Genomic DNA, 21,162 nt, shown 5'->3' on the forward strand with positions numbered 1-21,162 from the left:
ATATAGCAATATACGTAAACAAATTAAACCAAAATCATCCTGAATTTTTATTACCGAAAAAAGTTAAATACAAAAAATTTTAATATGCGTATTTTATTATTGAATTTATATATATCTTGCCAATACTTATTTAGTGAGTTCCATTTTTTTTTATTTTTTAAAATAATATCTACCCCTTTTACTACTTAATAGATAACGTTGAATAAGAGAAGGTTGTTTAAGGTATGTTGATTTTCCTTGCCAATATCTAAAAGTAAATTTGTACAAACGCGAAATATAGTTAAAATAAGTATTTTAAAAATAAAACCATATTTTGAACGGAACACTGACTATTGGCCCAATACAATGTTTTAATAGCTAATTTTCACTTCACTCGGGTACAGAATCCCATCATTCAGTGATTTCCGTGGCTAGCTTCTTTTGGGATTTCATCATTCTCAAACGACGGAAAAGGAAGCTCCTTTTCAAGGTCGCCTAAAGATGCTGATAAGACCTGCCGGGTAATTTGAATCGTTGGTCTTGGATTTTCGAAGGGCTGGTTGTGTGCCGTGGGGGGGGGGGGGGGGGGAGGGGAGGTGAAGGATGATGTCACGACTGGGCTGGTTAACCAAGTTCTGCCAAACACCACCAGGGGCGTATACGGCTGATACCCAGCGATGAAAGCGATCGCAGCGGCGGAGCTTGGAACTACAACAATTCTTCTGAGAAACCGGACAGAAAATTTAACCTGGGCTCGCGACTTCTATACATTATATATATTCAATGATACAATAATGGCTTCTTTTACTTGTGTTAGTGTTATGTTGAGAAGTAATTAAATATTGAAAGTAAAGGTTTAGTGTTTTTATTTCTTGTATTCTGATTTCCAACTAAGCCTGTGTGTTTCCGCTACTGTATGTGTGATCATTCCGTTTCCTGTGTGCACTGTGTGTATACGTTTCGTTTCTTGTGTGTACTGTGTGTACGTTTCGTTTCCTGTGTGTACTGTGTGTACGTTTCGTATCCTGTGTTTACTGTGTGCGCGTTTCGTTTCCTATGTGTACTGTGTGTACGTTCCGTTTCCTGTGTGTACTGTGTGTACGTTCCGTTTCCTGTGTGTACTGTGTGTACGTTCCGTTTCCTGTGTGTACTGTGTGTACTGTGTGTATACGTTCCGTTACCTGTGTGTACTGTGTGTATACGTTCCGTTTCCTGTGTGTACTGTGTGTACGTTCCGTTTCCTGTGTGTACTGTGTGTACGTTCCGTTTCCTGTGTGTACTGTGTGTATACATTCCTTTTCCTGTGTGTACTGTGTGTATACGTTCCTTTTCTCGTGTGTACTGTGTGTACGTTCCGTTTCCTGTGTGTATACGTTCCGTTTCCTGTGTGTACTGTGTGATCATTACATTTATTGCATGTAAATTGAATGTATTGTGCGTACATTGCGTACCGGTACATTTCGTGTTGGAGCTGATGGAGCTGTTGGAGCACTTGTAGCTAATGGTCAATTGAAGCATAGGAGCAAAATTTAGATGGACCTGATGACGTTAATTGTAGCTCTTGGAGCCTGGCGTATATTGGAGAGATCGATTTTTTTTTCGATCAAATGATCCTCTTTTTTAATTTGTAGATTTGACTCTAGTATTATTGTAAATGGTTCTTGATTTGACTAGCGTATTATTCCATACGGTGCAAATATAGAAGCGAGTCCTAGACAGCAGGACGCTCAGTTTGTTACTGACGTCGGCGGTGTAAGGATCACCTAGTTTGTTTCTTCTGGTGCATAAGTCGTGTCAATTAGCTGTTCTTGAGACTTCGATGGCATCTTTACTGTCTTTAACGTCGAACTCGGAGGTTGTACCATCGTCTACGGGAACCTTGACGACAGCTACGATGGAGAAGGTGCAGATCCCGTTGGCAACGACGACAACGTCAAAATTGGAGGAGATTTCAACAGATGTGATACCACTATCATCTGAAGTTTCATCATCAGCAATGGATACTTCCACTAATGAAGAGCGTACTTCGCATCAGTGCAAATACTGTGGTGCAACATTTACTATCACCTCAAATGCTCGCAGACATGAAAGAAGCGGTTGTTCTAATAATGTTCAAAGAATACAATTTCAGTGCAATAAGTGCAATAAACTAATTTCACGTCTCGATAGCTTACATCGTAATTATAAAAAATGCTCCGAGAAGTATAATGAACATGGTTATTGATTTTAGTCATGTGTTGTACCATATAATGAGACTATATAAGTGATATGAACTTCCGTCCGTCTCTGGCTGCGGTGATGAACGGAACGGATAGACATTTAAAGTCATGTAAAAGACTTACTTCGTCCATTAAGAAGACTGTATGAATCGGGGAATCCAAAAAGGCTTTAGTAATTTGTCAGTGTTTTTTTGTACTTGTAGTAGTGTATTGAATTTATGTAATAAAATTTTTTTAAAAGAACTTGCGGTGTTTTTATTTTCTCAAATCTGTCGCTTTTGTGGTATTTTTTTTAAAATTAAAGTTGTTTTGTATCGGCCAGGGATTGAGCCAAGGACCTTAGTCGATCTAATCAATCATTACTTTAATGAGAGAATTATTTAATGAATTTTGAACTTTTTCCCGCATCTCAAACTTTGATGCATCGATAGGGTTACGAACCGAGGACAGGAGCGGATCGAATCAATATGTAAATTAATGAGTGATTTATTTAATGAATTTTGGAATTTTTCCCGAATTTCTAGCTAAATAATTACGGATTTTAAAGATGGCGTCTAAATTTCAAGATGGCGACCATAACGATAATTGCAACATTAATAGGATACAATATGGTGGTCGTAACATAAAGTGTAAGAATGACATGGTACTCAACCAAGATGACGGGTGTAACGAAATATGTAATATTTATATAATCCATGATGGCGATCGTAACGATAATTGCAACAGTTACATCTTAATACAAGATGGTGGTTCTGTCTCGCACAAGTGGTGCTATTATTACTTTAAATTAAAAAAAATTACAAGTCCAAATATGCATGTTATTTTTATATATACATTATTTAATTTTCAGTCTGGTAAATGTCTTGATGGCCGAGCGGTTAAAGGCGTATGTTTTCCAACCTAGAGATCAGAACTGCGATGGTTCAAATCACAGCGTTTCCAATATATTTTTCATAAAAAAATTAAATTTAAAAGGTCGATAAGGTTCATAATAGCTATGGAAGGTAATGGAACATCGACCTTATGTGATGAGACAAAGCGACGCTGGCGCTCTCTCGGAACAAACGACAGAAACAAAGTCGACGGTGACCAAGATGGCGGCCTCCAGTGGAACAGAAAAAAATCAAAAGCGACGCTGGCGCTATCTAGGAACAAACAACAGAAACAAAGTCGACGGTATCCAAGATGGCGGCCTCCAGTGGAACAGAAAAAAAAATCAAAAGCGACGCTGGCGCTATCTAGGAACAAACAACAGAAACAAAGTCGACGGTATCTAAGATGGCGGCCTCCAGTGGAACAGAATAAAATCAAAAGCGACGCTGGCGGTATCTAGGAACAAACAGCTGAAACAGAGTCGACGGTATCCAAGATGGCGGCCTCCAGTGGAACATAAAAAAATCAATATGGCGACAGAGATGAAAATTTCATCATAATGAGTGGGGGGCTCGATTTACATATGGCGGATCCAAGTTGGCCGCCGTGATCTACTTGTCCCGTTACATTATGTCCCGTTACGTTGTGTCCTTTTACGTTGTGTCCCGTTACGCTGCATCCAAGATGGCCGCCGTGACGTCACAATCCAAGATGGCGGACCGACAATCACAATCCACATCCTGCATCCTGTTTCCAGAGGAACATTCATATACTACTAAAGTGTTTTGCTCGTTGGCTATTAAAGTCGAAATAAGATGAATTTAAACGAAAAAACGAATTTCATTGGATGTCAGTATTAAATACGATATAAACAAATCTCGTTTACCTTTTATGTGAGGGTGCAATTATCTCACTTTGTATGCAAGTGCATAGTTTTCCCACTGCCCGTAGGCATGCAATCTATCTATGTATTCAAACAAGCATGATCTGTTGGAAGATGTGAACGAGTGCGCCACAAACAACCCGTGTCGTCGGAACCAGCAGTGCGTCAACACGCCTGGGTCCTTCCAGTGCACCAACCTCTTCAACTGCGGCGTCGGGTTCAGGCTGAGTGAAGACGGCGGCCGGTGTATGGGTGAGCATCAGTGTTCCGTTTAATCAGTTTGTTGTGTTACTCATTGATTAATTTTACTAAGTAGTGCGCTTTTTCGGAATCTCTTTGTAAAAATATACTCATAGACAAAATTACAAGACAACCAGACACGAGTTCGACTGGTGGATAAATCTCAGGTGTTATTCATTGCCCTTTAAATCTCTAAGTGTTTTTCAGTGATCTTAACTGAGTCTGTAGAAGAGTGTTTTCGTCACTTTTTATGCTATTTTAATTTAACTGTCAAGAAAAATTAATATGGGTGCATTAAATAACACTTGAAATGGGGATGATTGATTAAAAAAATATTTTGGACATACACCATAGCTGGTTGACAGTATGTCATCGATAAAACCTGTCCGTTCTTCATGTTTTCTCTATGACATGAAGTTTAACCATTATTGGCGTATGTCTAAAATAATGTTTTAAATAAAGGTTATGGATTTAACACTGCAGATCATGAGACCAATGTTAAAAATCCACCCCATTTTACCAAGATCTGTGATTCGGCCCCATGCTAAATGCTACTAGATATTATGTACCCAGCGTTTTAAAAAGCCATAGACAGCTGTGTACGAGAGAAGACATTTAAGTCTCGAATAACATGAATGTGATTCGGCCACTCAGTTACGCTTGGTTTGTTATTGTTAAGGACTACACTCGCCTTAAGTCTTGCTAGAACAACTGTAACCACATTGCAGACGTCGCAAAAAATACTTCAAATATGTTGAGGTATAAACATTTTTTAATGAATATTCGTAATTTACATGTTCCTACAGTACCCATCAGTAGTATAGGAAAGTATTTCCTGAAACTGGCGCCGGCGCGTGGAGCCGGAGCCGAGCCACCATCTTGGATTTTTGACGTCACGGCGGCCATCTTGGACTCAAAAATTCCTCAAAATTCCTCAAAAATTACTCAAAAATTTACGTTTTGAGGAATAATTTCTCGTTTTCTTCCACGAAAATTCGAAAATTAGGATTTCGAAAAACCACAAAAGTCGCTTTGCCTTAAAAACCACGAAATTCCTAATATAGGCTTAACCATCCATGTCTACAACCTCCGATAAGACTCTTTTAGGATTATGACGTCACCGTTGCAATTTTCGTTAGGCAGCCATCTTGAAAATCTTTATTTATTATCCGATGTTAATGAAAACAATTTAAAAATTTATAAAAAATGCACCCTCCGTTAAGCCATTTCTAGGAATAAGGATACCATGACCGCCATCTTGGATTATGACGTCACCGTTGCAATTTCCGTTACGCACGCCATCTTTAAAATCCGCAATTTTTATGTTAGAAAATCAGGAAAAATTTTAAAAATCATAAAATAAATAAAACAATCGAATTAAATAATAAAAATCTTTAAAAACACCGTTGCACTTTTCGTAACGGCCACCATCTTGAAAATCCGTAATTTTAATACTAGAGATTCGCGAAAAATTCCAAAATTCATCAAAAAATTCGCTCATTGAGGAAATTATTGATTCCTGTCCTTGGTTCGATCCCTAGGCGATACAAAACAACTTTAATTTAAAAAAATACCACAAAAGTGACAGGTTTGAGAAAATAAAAGACACTGTAAGTACTTTTGAAAAATGTTATTACATAAATTCTACACAACTACAAGTAAAAAAAAAACACAGACAAAGTACTAAAGTATTGTGGATTTCTCGATTCAAACAGTCTTCTTATTGTACGGACTAAGTCCTTTACATTTCCGTAAATGTCTATTCAGTTTATCAGGTCGACATATTGGTACACCACAATTTTCACACAAAGACGAATTATCGATTTAATTGAAAGGACAGTGATATATTTCATGTCGTTTAGCACTTTGAATATTTGCTAATGTTTTGTTACAAAATAGACAGTTTGATTCTGATGAACGTACAGCCAGTCTATCACAATTCCTGAGGTGACGTTGTAATCTTCCATTGTGTATAAACTTGCTTAAACACCTGTTGCACTGATATTTAATGCGTTCAGAGTTATTACTACAATTGTGTATTACATAATCCCGAAATTTCTAGTTTTTGATCTTCTCACAGTACGAACAGTTGGGTGATGGAACACCGTTTGATGCTCCTTTCTTCATCAATGTCACTGGAACTGTTGACAACCATTGTAACACTGCTGACATGTTAACTTCTGAAGCCTTTGAGGTCTGCTCTACGGAAGATGTTGGACACGTCGAAATCTCCTGCTGTGCTGAGAGAGTAGGTGTAGCTGTAGTCGACGTTGTCATCGGGCTCTGCACTGATGATGGTAGACCATCGATCCAGACCGGTGTTGATAGTGGTAATGATGCCATCGAGTTCTCAAGAATAGCTAGATACTGGTCTAATACATTAGTCAAGTCTGACTATCCGATCCATTCATCACCGCAGCCAGAGACGGACTGAAGTTCATATCACCTGGGTCTCATTAGCTGGTACAACACATCAGTCAAAACAATAACCATGTTCATTATACTTAAACTTAACTTTCTTGGAGCTTTTTTTATAATAACGATGTTAGCTATCGAGACGTGAAATTAATTTATTGCACTTATTGCACTGAAATCTATTATTTGAACATTATTAGAACAACCGCTTCTTTCATGTCTGCGAGCATTTGAGGTGATAGTAAATGATGCGTCACAGTATTTGCACTGATGCGAAGTACGCTCTTCATTAATTGAAGTGTTCAATGTTGATAATGAAACTTCAGCTGATGGTGGATAAGCACATATCGAAGTCTCCTCCAGTGTTGACATCGACGTTGCCAACAGGATCTGCTCCACCATCGTCGGCGCTGACGTCATGGTTTCCGCAGTCGATGGTACAACCTCCATCGAGTTCGTCGTTAAAGTAGGTAAAGATGCCATCGAGTTCGCAAGAACAAGTAATTGACACGACTTATGCACCAGATGAAACAAACTAGGTGATCCTTACACCGTCGACGTCAGAAACAAACTGAGCGTCCTGCTGTCTAGGACTGGCTTATATACATGCACCGGATGGAATAATACGCTAGTCAAAATAAGAACACTTTACTAAAATACTAGAGTCAAAACAACATTAAAAATAGAAGCACCATCAACAAAAAGGAAGCACATTTGGAAGTACCATCATCAAAAAGGCAGTACATTTGGAAGCACCATCAAAAAAGGCAGCACTATTGGGAAGCACGATCAACAAAAAAGCAGCACATTTGGAAGCACGATCAACAAAAAGGCAGCACATTTGGAAGCACCACCAACAAAAAGGCAGCACATTTTGGAAGCACCATCAAAAATGGAAGCACATTTGGAAGAACCATCAAAAAAGGCAGCACATTTGGAAGCACAACTTTCATTATCGAGACAGTAATCATCACAAGCTTGATCAGATTTATTTAATATATCACGATGTTTCCATCGTTTCGGTCTCAGGACACCGCCACATTCTTCGATCTTGACTGCTTTAGGTGCTTCATCATAGCCTATGTCTTTGTCAACAGCCTCAGGGTCACTGTAACAATCACTGTAGAAGGCATCGTCTTCACCCAAATTATCGTAATAATTCCATGTTGATAATGTCGTAGTGTCTTCATCGTCTTCATGCTTCCTTTTTTAGGAGTCCATCATTTTTACAAAGTAGGAAAGATCTACTTGAATATATTCTCACTTTTTACTTTAAGGATTCTTCCATTGTCTTCATTCTTCCATAAATCATCATCCTCCTTAAATTTAAGTTCTTTGTCGAGATCGGAAGAGCCAGGAAAATTATGGTCGTAATGCAGATCACTCTTCCTTAGTCTAGTAGATCCATCGTTGTCCTCTAGCTTGTACGCAGGTTTGGACTTACAAGTTCTATCATGTCTTTTTAAGCTCTCTCTCTCCGCGTAAACGACTTGCTACATCGAACACAACTTATCATAATGCGTAGTGGATTTTTAACACAGTCATTCTTCTCGTGTTGTCTTCCAATCTTTCTCAAGAATAATTCTTTGCTGCAAAACTTACACCTGTGTTCTTTCGATACAGCAACTGATCCCGAATCAGGATTCATATTAGGTACTCAGACTAATGCCAGATGCCAACCTACTGATTTTTTATATTAGATCAATTACTTAAATATAATTTTTTTCATATTTCATCAGTGAGAATTAATTTATCTCATGCAAAGGTACTTGTTGCAAGTAGTTCTGCTTTTCAACAACAGATTTCGCCACATTTTGCTTGCAGGTAAATAATATTTAGTTCTTTTATGCGGGATGCGTGATGCTCACTATCGATCGCAAAGAAGGATGGCTTCGCTAGACTCCAAGGAGAAGGAAGTTCGTCCTTCATGTTAGTGCTTCTCAGATTTCTCATACCTCATTATTATTTGACTGAGTAATGATTTTTTTTTTATTTCCACTTGATTAAAATATTGCAAGTGTTGATTAAGTAGCAGAAATTCACTAATTAAATGAAACCCTGAATAAAATGTCATGTCTCATTAAGTAAAAAATCCTTCATGCAGAGATCAATTACTCATCTGTAACCAGAAGCACTCAGAGCCAACCATCAGATGTCTACTCAGAAATAATCAGGAGCACACGGAGAAAACAACTATAATATTTACAAGTATAATCAGAAGCACACGGAGAAAACCGACACATGTTTTCTTTGATATCATAAAATAAATGGAAAAAATATATTTATAAATAAAAATAAATTAATAAAAAAATTTAATAAAATACATAAACAGATACTGGTAGCTTGTAAACTTATAATTGTTGAGCAAAGATAGAGTTGTAGTACAAGCCAGAATTTTATGTATTTTTTAATTTTTTATTTTTTTATAATTTATTTTTAATTTTAAATATTTTTTTTCCTGTAATTTTATGATATCAAAGAAAATGTGTGTCGGTTTTCTGTGCATGAAGGATTTTTTACTTAGTGAGACATGACATTTTATTCAGGGTTTCATTTCATTTGAGAATTTCTGCTACTTAATCAACACTTGCAATATTTTTATCAAGTGGAAATAAAAAAAATATCATTACTCAGTCAAATAATGAGGTATGAGAAATCTGAGAAGCACTAACATGAAGGACGAACTTCCTTCTCCTTGGAGTCTAGCGAAACCATCCTTCTTTTGCGATCGTTTGTGAGTATCATGCATCCCGCATAAAAAAAAAATATATTATTTACCTGCAAGCAAAATGTGGCGACATCTGTTGTTGAAAAGCAGAACTACTTGCAACAAGTACCTTTGCATCAGATAAATTAATTCTCACTGATGAAATATGAAAAAAATTATATTTAAGTAATTGATATAATATGAAAAACGTCAGTTGGCATGTGGCATTAGTCTCAGTAACTAATATGAATCCTGATTCGGGATCAGTTGCTGTATCGAAAGAACACAGGTGTAAGTTTTGCAGCAAAGAATTATTCTTGAGAAAGAATGGAAGACAACACGAGAAGAATGACTGTGTTAAAAATCCACTACGCATAATGATAAGTTGTGTTCGATGTAGCAAGTCGTTTACGCGGAGAGAGAGCTTAAATAGACATGATAGAACTTGTAACGCCAAACCTGCGTACAAGCTAGAGGACAAAGATGGATCTACTAGACTAAGGAAGAGTGATCTGTATTACGACCACAATTTTCCTGGCACTTCCGATCTCGACAAAGAACTTAAATTGAAGGAGGTTGATGATTTATGGAAGAATTAAGACAATGGAAGAATCCTTAAAGTAAAAAGTGAGAATATATTCAAGTAGATCTTTCCTACTTTGATAAAATGATGGACTCCTAAAAAGGAAGCATGAAGACGATGAAGACACTGCGACATCATCAACACCGAATTCTTACGGTAATCTGGGTGAAGACGATGCCTTCTACGGTGATTGTTACAGTGACTCTGAGGCTGTTGACAAAGACATAGACTGTGATGAAGCACCTAAAGCAGTCAAGATCGAAGAATGTGGCGGTGTCCTGAGACCGAAACGAAGGAAACGTCGTGATATATTAAATAAATCTGATCAAACTTGTGATGATCACTGTCTCGATAATGAAAGTTACACTGAGGTTGGTGTTAAAATGGAAGAGACCAGATGTCATAATATTTATAATAACCAAGCAAGTAAGATGGTGGTAGAAGAGATTGATTACACATCATGGAAAGATCCAAACACATTGGTTGGCCGGCTAAGACTTCTACTTGGCTCGCTTTGTGCAGGAAACTATTCGTGCATCAAAGAAATATCCTACATACTCAAAGAACTGAGGAAAGCTGGCTACATACAATAATGGCTTGCTTTACTTGCATTTGTATAATATAAAGAAATAAAATAAATAATTTCAATTATAGAAATTAAATGTTTTTATTTCTTGTATTCTGATTTCTAACTAAGACTTAGTTCTCGTAACTTGTGCTTCCAAATGTGCTGCCTTTTATGATGGTGCTTCCAAAATATGCTGCCTTTTTTGATTGTGCTTCCAAATGTGCTTCCTATTTTGATGGTGCTTCCAAATGTGCTTCATTTTTTGATGGTGCTTCCAAAATGTGCTTCCTTTTTTGATGGTGCTTCCAAATGTGCTTTTTTTATGGTGATTCCAAAATGTGCTGCCTTTTTTGATGGTGCTTCCAAAATGTGCTTCCTATTTTGATGGTGCTTCCCAAATGAGCTGCCTTATTGTTGATTGTGCTTCCAAATGTGCTTCCTTTTTTGTTGGTGCTTCCAAAATTATCTTTCTTTTTTGATGGTGCTTCCAAAATGTGCTGCCTTTTTGTTGGTGATGCTTCCAAATGTGCTGCCTTTTTGTTGATCGTGCTCTTCCAAATGTGCTGCCTTTTTGTTGATGGTGCTTCCAAATAGTGCTGCCTTTTTTGATGGTGCTTCTATTTTTAATGTTGTTTTGACTCTAGTATTTTGGTAAATTGTTCTTGATTTTACTAGCGTATTATTCCATCCGGTGCATGTATATAAGCGAGTCCTAGACAGCAGGACGCTCAGTTTGTTACTGATGTCGGCGGTGTAAGGATCACCTAGTTTGTCTCATCTGGTGCATAAGTCGTGTCAATTACTTGTTCTTGCAAACTCGATGGCATCTTTAACGACTTTAACGACAAACTCGATGGAGGTTGTACCATCGACTGCGGGAACCATGACGACAGCGCCGACGATTATGGAGCAGATCTTGTTGGCAACATCGATGTCAACACTGAGGAGACTTCGATATGTGCTATTCCGCCATCAGCTGAAGTTTCATCATCAGCATTGAATACTGCAATTAATGAAGAGCATACTTCGCATCAGTGCAAATACTGTGACGCATCACTTACTATCACCTCAAATGCTCGCAGACATGAAAGAAGCGGTTGTTCTAATAATGTTCAAAGAATACAATTTCAGTGCAATTAGTGCAATAAACTAATTTCACGTCTCGATAGCTTACTTCGTCATCATAAAAAATGCTCCGAGAAAGTTAAGTAAGTATAATGAACATGGTTAATGTTTTGAATCGTGTGTTGTACCAGCTAATGAGAATATATGAGTGAGACCCTGGTGATATGAACTTCAGTCCGTCTCTGGCTGCGGTGATGAATGGGTCGGATAGTCAGACTTGACTAACGTATTAGACCAGTATCTATCTATTCTTGAGAACTCGATGGTATCATTACCACTATCAATACCGGTCTGGATCGATGGTCTACCATCATCAGTGCAGAGCCCGATGACAACGTCGTCTACAGCTACACCTTCTCTCTCAGCACAGAATGAGATTTCGACGCGTGCAACATCTTCCGCAGAGCAGACCGCAAAGGCTTTAGAAGTTAATATGTCAGCACTGTTACAATGGTTGTCAACAGTTCCAGTGACATTGATGAAGGAAGGAGCATTAAACGGTGTTCCATCACCCAACTGTTCGTAATGTGAGAAGATCAAAAACTGGAAATTACGGGCTAATGTAATACACAACTGTAGTAATATCTCTGAACGCATTAAATATCAGTGCAACAGGTGTTTAAGCAAGTTTATACACTATGGAAGATTACAACGTCACCTCTGGAATTGTGATAGACTGGCTGTACATTCATCAGAATCAAGCTGTATATTTTGTAACAAAACATTAGAAAATATTCAAAGTGCTAAACGACATGAAATATATCACTGTCCTTTTAATTAAATCGATAATTCGTCTTTGTGTGAAAATTGTGGTGTACCAATATGTCGACCTGATAAACTGAATAGACATTTACGGAAATGTAAAGGACTTAGTCCGTACAATATGAAGACTGTTTGAATCGAGAAATCCACAATACTTTAGTACTTTGTCTGTGTTTTTTTTTACTTGTAGTTGTGTAGAATTTATCTAATAAAATTTTTCAAAAGTTCCTACGGTGTTTTTTATTTTCTCAAACCTGTCACTTTTGTGGTATTTTTTAAATTAAAGTTGTTTGTATCGCCTAGGGATCGAACCAAGGACAGGAATCAATAATTTCCTCAATGAGCGAATTTTTTGATGAATTTTGGAATTTTTCCCGAATCTCTAGAAATAAAATTACGGATTTTCAAGATGGTGGCCGTAACGAAAAGTGCAACGGTGTTTTTAAAGATTTTTATTATTTAATTCGATTATTTAATTTATTTTATGATTTTTAAAATATTTTTCCGATTTTCTAACATAAAAATTGCGGATTTTAAAAATGGCATGCGTAACAGAAATTGCAACGGAGACGTCATAATCCAAGATGGTGGTCATGGTATCCTTATTCCTAGAAATGGCTTAACGGAGGGTGCATTTTTTATAAATTTTTAAATTGTTTTCATTAACATCGGATAATAAATAAAGATTTTCAAGATGGCTGCCTAACGAAAATTGCAACGGTGACGTCATAATCCTAAAAGAGTCTTATCGGAGGTTGTAGACATGGATGGTTAAGCCTATATTAGGAATTTCGTGGTTTTTAAGGCAAAGCGACTTTTGTGGTTTTTCGAAATCCTAATTTTCGAATTTTCGTGGAAGAAAACAAGAAAATTTCCTCAAAACGGAAATTTTTGAGTCATTTTTGAGTAATTTTGAGGAATTTTTGAGTCCTAGATGGCCGCCGTGACGTCACAAATCCAAGATGGTGTCTCGGCTCCGGGTCCACGCGCCGACGCCAGTTTCAGGAAATACTTTCCTATACTACTCCCATCAATGTTTAAGGACCATTATTAATTTCGTACAAATATGATTCTGTTCTCAGCAATGTGGTGCAAAATTTTTAAATATTTATTTTCACCATTTACACCATAAGCAAACATTAAAAAAATATATTTTTTATTAAAATCGCTTAATTAGTTCCAAATTATAAAATTTGACATAATTTAGAAATGTATAAATGTGGTGCAGTTTATTTTTTACGAAAATATGCAGACATATTAAATTATGTATTATCTTTGCAAATATTCTAAATATTAGGGATAATCATAATGATAACAGTACTTAGCCAAAATATATCATTCTCTAAATGAAATTGTTAAGAAATATATAGAACACTAGATAATGCCCGGCATGTGTTGCAATGCCTCAATCAATTTTTTTTTTGTAATTTTTTAAACGTATACTAAGCATCTCTCTTTATCTCTCTAATTCTCTATCTCTCTATGTATATCTCTATAACTCTCTCTATCGTTCTATTTATATCTCTATCTCTCTATATATCTTTCTAGCGGACCTGACAGACATTGTCCTGCCCAAATGTACTTTTTGTGAGATATGGATATGGCGGTAAGTATTTCGACGCTGGACATTTTGTATCTTCTCATTATACATACCCCTCCTCTTGGGCACGCCACTGCCGTTACCAAAAACCTTTCCCATGGTTACTCAGAAGGCAACAACAATGCAAAAGCCCGTTGCCATGAAGGCTAATTATCAACAATGCTTAGTTTTTTTGCTTTTAAAGCGTGTTTTTTTAGTTTTTCTTAACTCAGAATCGAGATAAAATATCCAATTGTGAATCCAAACCATCCTCGAATCCCCGTGAACTCACACACAAAATTTCATCAAAATCGGTCCAGCCGTCTAGGAGGAGTTCAGTGACATACACACGCACACAAGAAATATATATATAAAGATGTGTCAATATACATGTTCAGTCATAATTTATTCGTCCAAACCAGCGAGGAAAGCCAAAATAAATATCAACAGCAATCTGCTTCCTGCGCTCTATATGTTGTCTTGTGAAACAGATTTATCGGAAAAGTTAGTGGTGTCACGCTACTTCAGTAGAATTATCAGAGAGCATGTTCGGACAACACAGCCAAGCAGGTCATACAGATGCGTCTGCGCATTTGTGGCAGGTACCTTAAGGCTCGTCTATGATAGCAATTTCCCAAATTGTGTCCGAAGGACAGTGATCGCTAATTGGTCCACGCGACCCTCTGATATGAACGTGAGGACCATGGTTCGAATCTCTCTGGTCCGAATAGAACGATCATCTTGAACGTTTAGTCACAATCTGTATTCTTTGGTACCATATAAAAATAATACCCGTCATATTTGCTGATTCCAGTTCCTGTTTCCAAAAAGTGCTCTTAAACATAAAGGAATGGATAGTGTGATTGGAAGCCTAGAAGACTCAGACCAAATTTGAGTCAGTGCATGATTAATTACTGCATAAACAATAAACAAAAACATAGAAAAACTTATTTTGGCACTTATAATTACTTCGCTCTGGTTAGCCTTTCAGAAATCAATATATAGTCAGATATCGCAGTTGAAGACAAGACAGTTTTCCTCGCGACAATGTGACGTAATTATTTTTAAATAACGTATTGATATGTAGTAAAAAAAATTAAAACATACGAAGGAAAATAAAATTGCAAATAGCTTTTTTTAAAGTTTTTATATATTGTTTGAAGAAAAATTAGCTTTAAATTTGTTATAACTGATAACTATTTATTTTTTACATAAACAAAGCCAGTTACACAATATTTCGTGCAATCTCTTAAGCCTAAAAGTTAATAATGAACTCTGAAAACCCAATCTTACTGGCATTGCTTTCATGGAAAATATGTATTTTATATTTATGTTAAATATAAGGTTTATTTTTCTTAAAAAGGTTATTTAATAATAAAAAGCTAAATGTATTTTTTTTCTTTTTTAAATTCTTCCTAAGTATATTTACAAGAGCTATTTAAAAAATATATATAACACTAAGATACCACAACATTTTTTGTGTCTACATATTTTCCAAAAAAAATTTATATACCAGATTTATTATTTTCCAAAAAATGTAAAATTTCATTTCATTTAAAATAATTAATCAATTTCAATCATTAAAATTTATAAAAAATGTTTGTTGATGGTTACAATGGTGAAAAAAATTACGAAAGATTTCACTAAATGTTTAAGGTTAGTAACATATTTCGTAATGATCCTAAGCTATTGGCGGTCTCTGTACAAACACCACCTTCGTGATGAGAAGCATGGTTTTATTAAGTATAGTTTTATTGCTGAACAGTGGTATGTTATGGACCGCTCAAGGGCTTTCCACATTCGCAAGGTCACTTATGTCTGATCTGTCGTAGTTGATGTTGCAGATGTCGCAGTTGGTAATAGGTATGATATTTGATTGGTTCTCGTGACCTGTGACTTCAGATGATGTTGTAGTCACGCGGAGCTGATCTGTCCGACCAGAATATTGGTAAACTTTATATTTTGTCGTCACATAGGTCAAATTTTACCATTTGCGGCTGAAATCGTGAACATTATTCGCCAGTGTAAATTCGTGTAAAATTAGTTTTACCTAACAAAATATTTTGATTTTTGAATCTTTTCGTTTTGCACACTATTTCGTTGTGTTTTCATTGGTTTTCTGTTATGTCTCATTGAAAAATAAAATATGGATCCCTAAAATACAAATAAATTCTAAATATTAGGGATAATCATAATGATAACAGTACTTAGCCAAAATATATCAGTCTCTAAATGAAATTTTTAAGAAATATATAGAACATGTGTCAATATACATGTTCAGTCATAATTTATTCGTCCAAACCAGCGAGGAAAGCCAAAATAAATATCAACAGCAATCTGCTTCCTGCGCTCTATATGTTGTCTTGTGAAAAAGATTTATCGGAAAAGTTAGTGGTGTCACGCTACTTCAGTAGAATTATCAGAGAGCATGTTCGGACAACACAGCCAAGCAGGTCATACAGATGCGTCTGCGCATTTGTGGCAGGTACCTTAAGGCTCGTCTATGATAGCAATTTCCCAAATTGTGTCCGAAGGACAGTGATCGCTAATTGGTCCACGCGACCCTCTGATATGAACGTGTGGACCATGGTTCGAATCTCTCTGGTCCGAATAGAACGATCATCTTGAACGTTTAGTCACAATCTGTATCCTTTGGTACCATATAAAAATAATACTCGTCATATTTGCTGATTCCAGTTCCTGTTTCCAAAAGGTGCTCTTAAACATAAAGGAATGGATAGTGTGATTGGAAGCCTAGAAGACTCAGACCAAATTTGAGTCAGTGCATGATTAATTACTGCATAAACAATAAACAAAAACATAGAAAAACTTATTTTGGCACTCTATAATTACTTCGCTCTGGTTAGCCCTTCAGAAATCAATATATAGTCAGATATCGCAGTTGAAGACAGGACAGTTTTCCTCGCGACAATGTGACGTAATTCACATAAGGATAATAGTACGGTGCAATTAGCCCAAAAAACGGGCAATCCCAACATCCAAAAAAAAAGTTTCCCTCCTAGGCTAAAATGTTCTATCCACTCTTCGTAGTATGTAATAAAAAGTTACACTAATTTGAGAGTCGGGTTAGGGAGGGAGGGTGTGGAAAGAGGGTGAAATGGTAGTTTTTCGCAAATATATCGAAAACTATGCCGTTTAGCGGAAACATTATGCCATACAAAAATAATCTACATTAAATTACAAACAATAACTACTCTATACATAATCACGTTAAAGTGAACGGTTCCAGAGAGATGTAGGGGGTAAAAGTGCCATTTTTTTTAATTTTTTCAGATTTGTTGGAAAAACATGAACTTATCACAATGTAAACTGAAGTAACTCAAAAGTTTCCATTGTAAGGACTGGTTCAGTACACGCACGGTCGCCGGTACAAGGCCACTACACCGGTTGGAGGAGGGGGCATGGCCGGTCAACCCCCTGGCATCTCCTTTCTTATCGCCTTCCCTCCCTCCCTTACTCATCCCCTTCAAATAATGAACGTAAAAGCTTACTCTAGGGTCGTTCGTGCTCTCTTACAAGTGCAAGAGGCACTAATTACTGTATTTATGAAGACAAATGAAGCTTGCATTATTGTTGGTAAAGACGAGCTGAATATTACCTATTCATCTTTTAAGCATGGTAATGCAACTGCTGAAGATTTTAAGCAGTCAGCTGTAGTGAAGAACTTTGTGTATAGTTTGGAAAAGCAACTTCATTCAACACTCGAAAGAATCAGGATGACCACAAAAACTGTGGATTCAGTTCATATAAATGGTTGAGCTAGTTCGAATGTTTATTAGAGCAGAGAGGAGCGGGGACTTCCTCCTCCACCTTTACTGTGTCCACCAAATTCTCCCTATTTTCCATGCATCTGGTCACTTCAACTATGCTAAATCTGCCCACGTGTACCTACAAAACTCACTGGAACTTCATACCTTAATAGACTCTGAAGAACACGATTTTTTCGTTAACCGTGGTTATTTTACCATCCAACGCAATGAGAAGTTTTGGTCTGGAGTGAGGAGTGACATGACCATTGGGCAGGTTTTGATGAGATCCTTAAGTAGCATTGGTGGCTTGACCGGAGGCAGAGGAAATACAGCAAATATTGCTACTTGGATTGACTCCATGCCAACCTGTTCTCGGATAGTCGAAGCAATGGAAGAATTTGCGGGAGTGCGCAGTCTCTCTTCAGAGCAGCTTGTAGAGCTATGAGAGGCAAGGTAAAAAAGAAATTCTAAAGGCTTGCAAACTTTCATTTCTTGGCTTGAGAAGCACAACCTATTTTCAAAACCTACTAAACTCTCTTCTTTATCAACGGGGGTTGAAACAGATCAATACATGAACTGTAATGAAGGATTTGAAATTGGAGTACTAGCCTTGAAAGAGATCGAGGGAAAAACATTCAGTGAGATACACTTGAAGAGAAAGTTAGTTGTGAAGTCTCTAGCCTATATCACTTAGTCAGTAACAATTAACAACGACACTGTATATGTGAACCCTAACAGTCTTTTACATGAGATGGTGTACACAGTAATGAGTGATGAGAGGCTGGCAGAAATATTCCAAATTGAATTATGTGCTTATCCTCTATCCCTCTTCGTAGAATCTTATCTAATGAGGAAGGAAAGCAAATCTTCAATGGTGTCAGTTTTGGTGCCAGAAGAAAATGAATCATCGATAACCTCAGATTCAAAGGAAGCGCCCTACATAATTTATGGAGACCACCTCCTTCATCGCGTGGTCTGGCGATGCCCAGCTACCCACAGGCAGATTTGTGAGCAATAAACCAGTTATATTATTACTCATTATGGACAAGGTACTGTTGTTTCTGATAGATATGAGAAAGGAAACATAAAAGATGAAGAATACTAGGGCAGATCACGGACAACCACTCACATTGAAGTAAAAGTAGAAAACTCAATTCACTTAAATCTCGGTCAAAGTGAATTTCTATCTGCACCACTCTCTACCTCCCTTTACAACTCTAAGTTAGGTTATGAATAGAGGTAGGAGGATGCTGAAAGCTCGTGGACAAAGGTTCATGAAGTGTTTTGATGTAAGAGGTTAGTTTGAGTGTAAATAAGGCTGACTGGTCATGCACACTTACAATACACAATTGGGGTATTAATTAATGATTAAAAAAAGAATTTCAGATAAACCATTTATTTCTAATAAATTATAAATAAATCATTTACGTTTTATTACACCCTGATCATTTACGTAATCTCAAAAGTTGAATATCATTCACAATTCATTTTTTTTGTTGTTAACATTTTAACATAGTGGTTGTTTAGACATACTTATATTTTATATTCTTTTCCTTTTAGCTAGGGGCCCCGCTAGCAAAATTTTACACATACTTATTAAAAGACAACTTTTAAACACAAAAAAATATTAATTTCTACTACATGATTTATTTTATAAATTAATTATTACATTTTTCTTTGTTTATAAATATATCAACATATATTTAGTCCAAGTCGTTACGCTGTTTCGTTGTTTCAAAAATTATAAATTAGATAAAACGTTTCGTTGGTCCAAAAATTTTTATTAAAAAAAGGAGAAATCATGGTTGACGAAAAGTCCGATGAGATTAAGTACACAAAAAAAAATTCCACTTAAGGTAACGTTGTTAAAATTTTAGTAAATCATGCCAAAAAATGAAAAAGCTGCCGGCTTTCCTGATACGTGTGTGCGGTCACTTTATTGCTTCAAGGCCGATGAGGACAGGCCTCATCACCACAGCACAAGGTGGATCAAGCAAACCGCATGGCCGGTAGCGTGGACCGCACTTCAACACACAAGAAGTAAAGAATATTAACACGCCCGGCGCTATAAACATTACCAGACGTTCTTAATAAATAGTACTACAAAAATTGCCACTTAGTGCGGTTTAAAGATGCTTAATGGATGTTGAAAATCACAAACTCCCACAAGAATGAATTTTGCCTTAAGTAAACATGGCGTCAAGGTGCTAGAAAGGGCCGTTCGTGCTCGGTAACGGCAAGACGAAGAAGAACATTGAACATGGTACTCGTAGAGAGTACTTTTTTAAACCACATATGAATCGATTATTACTGGACCAAATATTCTATCACAAAAATATTGACTTATTATTGACCTGAAATATACCTTCGCATATTTGCTAAAATAATTAAATAGTAAACACATTATTCATAATAGATTAAAAATACATTGACACAATAAAAAAACTTGATGTGTTCAAACATATAAATTACACATAATTATTATAAACAATTAGAACTTTGTTCAGAATTAACTTTTAACTATTTAAATGGCATATTAAAATTAACAAATACCAATATTGAATAATGAAAACATGTGGAAACCAGTTCGCCATTAAAAAAAAAAAGAAAATAAGAATAAGTAGATAAGTTGAGTAAGTGCCACCAATATTACAATGGCACATACTCCCCCCCTCAAAGCAGACGCTACCGGGAGGCAACAATAAGACTACACCACATATCCCACACAAATTAAAACTATTTCCCTGACCACAAAAACATTACATACATAACACATTAATTAAAAAAAAGTTATTACAAACTACTCCAAATTGGAGGATGAAGCTACGGGTATTAAGATGGTTCCAGAAGGAACAGGGGGTGAGGGATTAGAAGGGGTGGTCGAGATGGACCTAAACTTGAACCATAGAGTAATACATAGGATAAAAATGCAAAGAAAAACAAAGATTGACAAAATCAAAGCAATGACATTAAAATGAGAATTAGTTTCAACATACTGGTGAGGACGTAAAAGTTTAACAATGTCATGAAATGGAGCACCACTAGGTTGAGAAATCAAAAGTTTGTTAATATCTTCCACAATTGAGGAATTAAAAGATACATTTGGTAACTTTGAAAATGTCAGCTGACTTAAATTGACATTAAATCTAGGTACATGTACAATGGGTAGAGACATATTAAAAGTTATAGAAGAACTGACTGAACCAAAGATTTTAAAGAAAGGACTAACAATGTCACAATGAGATGCATTACTTATGTAACCACTACCAGTTATTGAAATAATGAAAGGTACAAATGTCTCCTTAGTAGATTTACATAAAAAGGTAACATCAATGGAAAAATTCGTTGCAAACAACCAGAGTGTGTTGGTCTTCTGAAAAAAGGTAGATTTAAAGGTACAACTGATTTATCACAAAACTCAAAATAAGGTTTTCCGAGAAAAATATTGAACTCACAACT

The 21,162-nt window shown here is 36.4% G+C and overlaps 1 protein-coding gene across 1 annotated transcript in view; it reads left to right on the top strand.

Moving 5' to 3' along the window:
• LOC134529374 (fibulin-1-like) overlaps positions 1-21,162 on the top strand; it is a 539,830-nt gene that overhangs the window by 341,780 nt on the left and 176,888 nt on the right. Inside the window, exon 16 of the mRNA XM_063363371.1 lies at positions 4,069-4,206. Within this exon, the coding sequence (XP_063219441.1) occupies positions 4,069-4,206 (138 nt within the window). The remainder of the gene's footprint in view (positions 1-4,068; positions 4,207-21,162) is intronic.

Source organism: Bacillus rossius, chromosome 2 (genome assembly GCF_032445375.1).
Source record: "Bacillus rossius redtenbacheri isolate Brsri chromosome 2, Brsri_v3, whole genome shotgun sequence".
Taxonomy (NCBI): Eukaryota; Metazoa; Arthropoda; class Insecta; order Phasmatodea; family Bacillidae; genus Bacillus; species Bacillus rossius.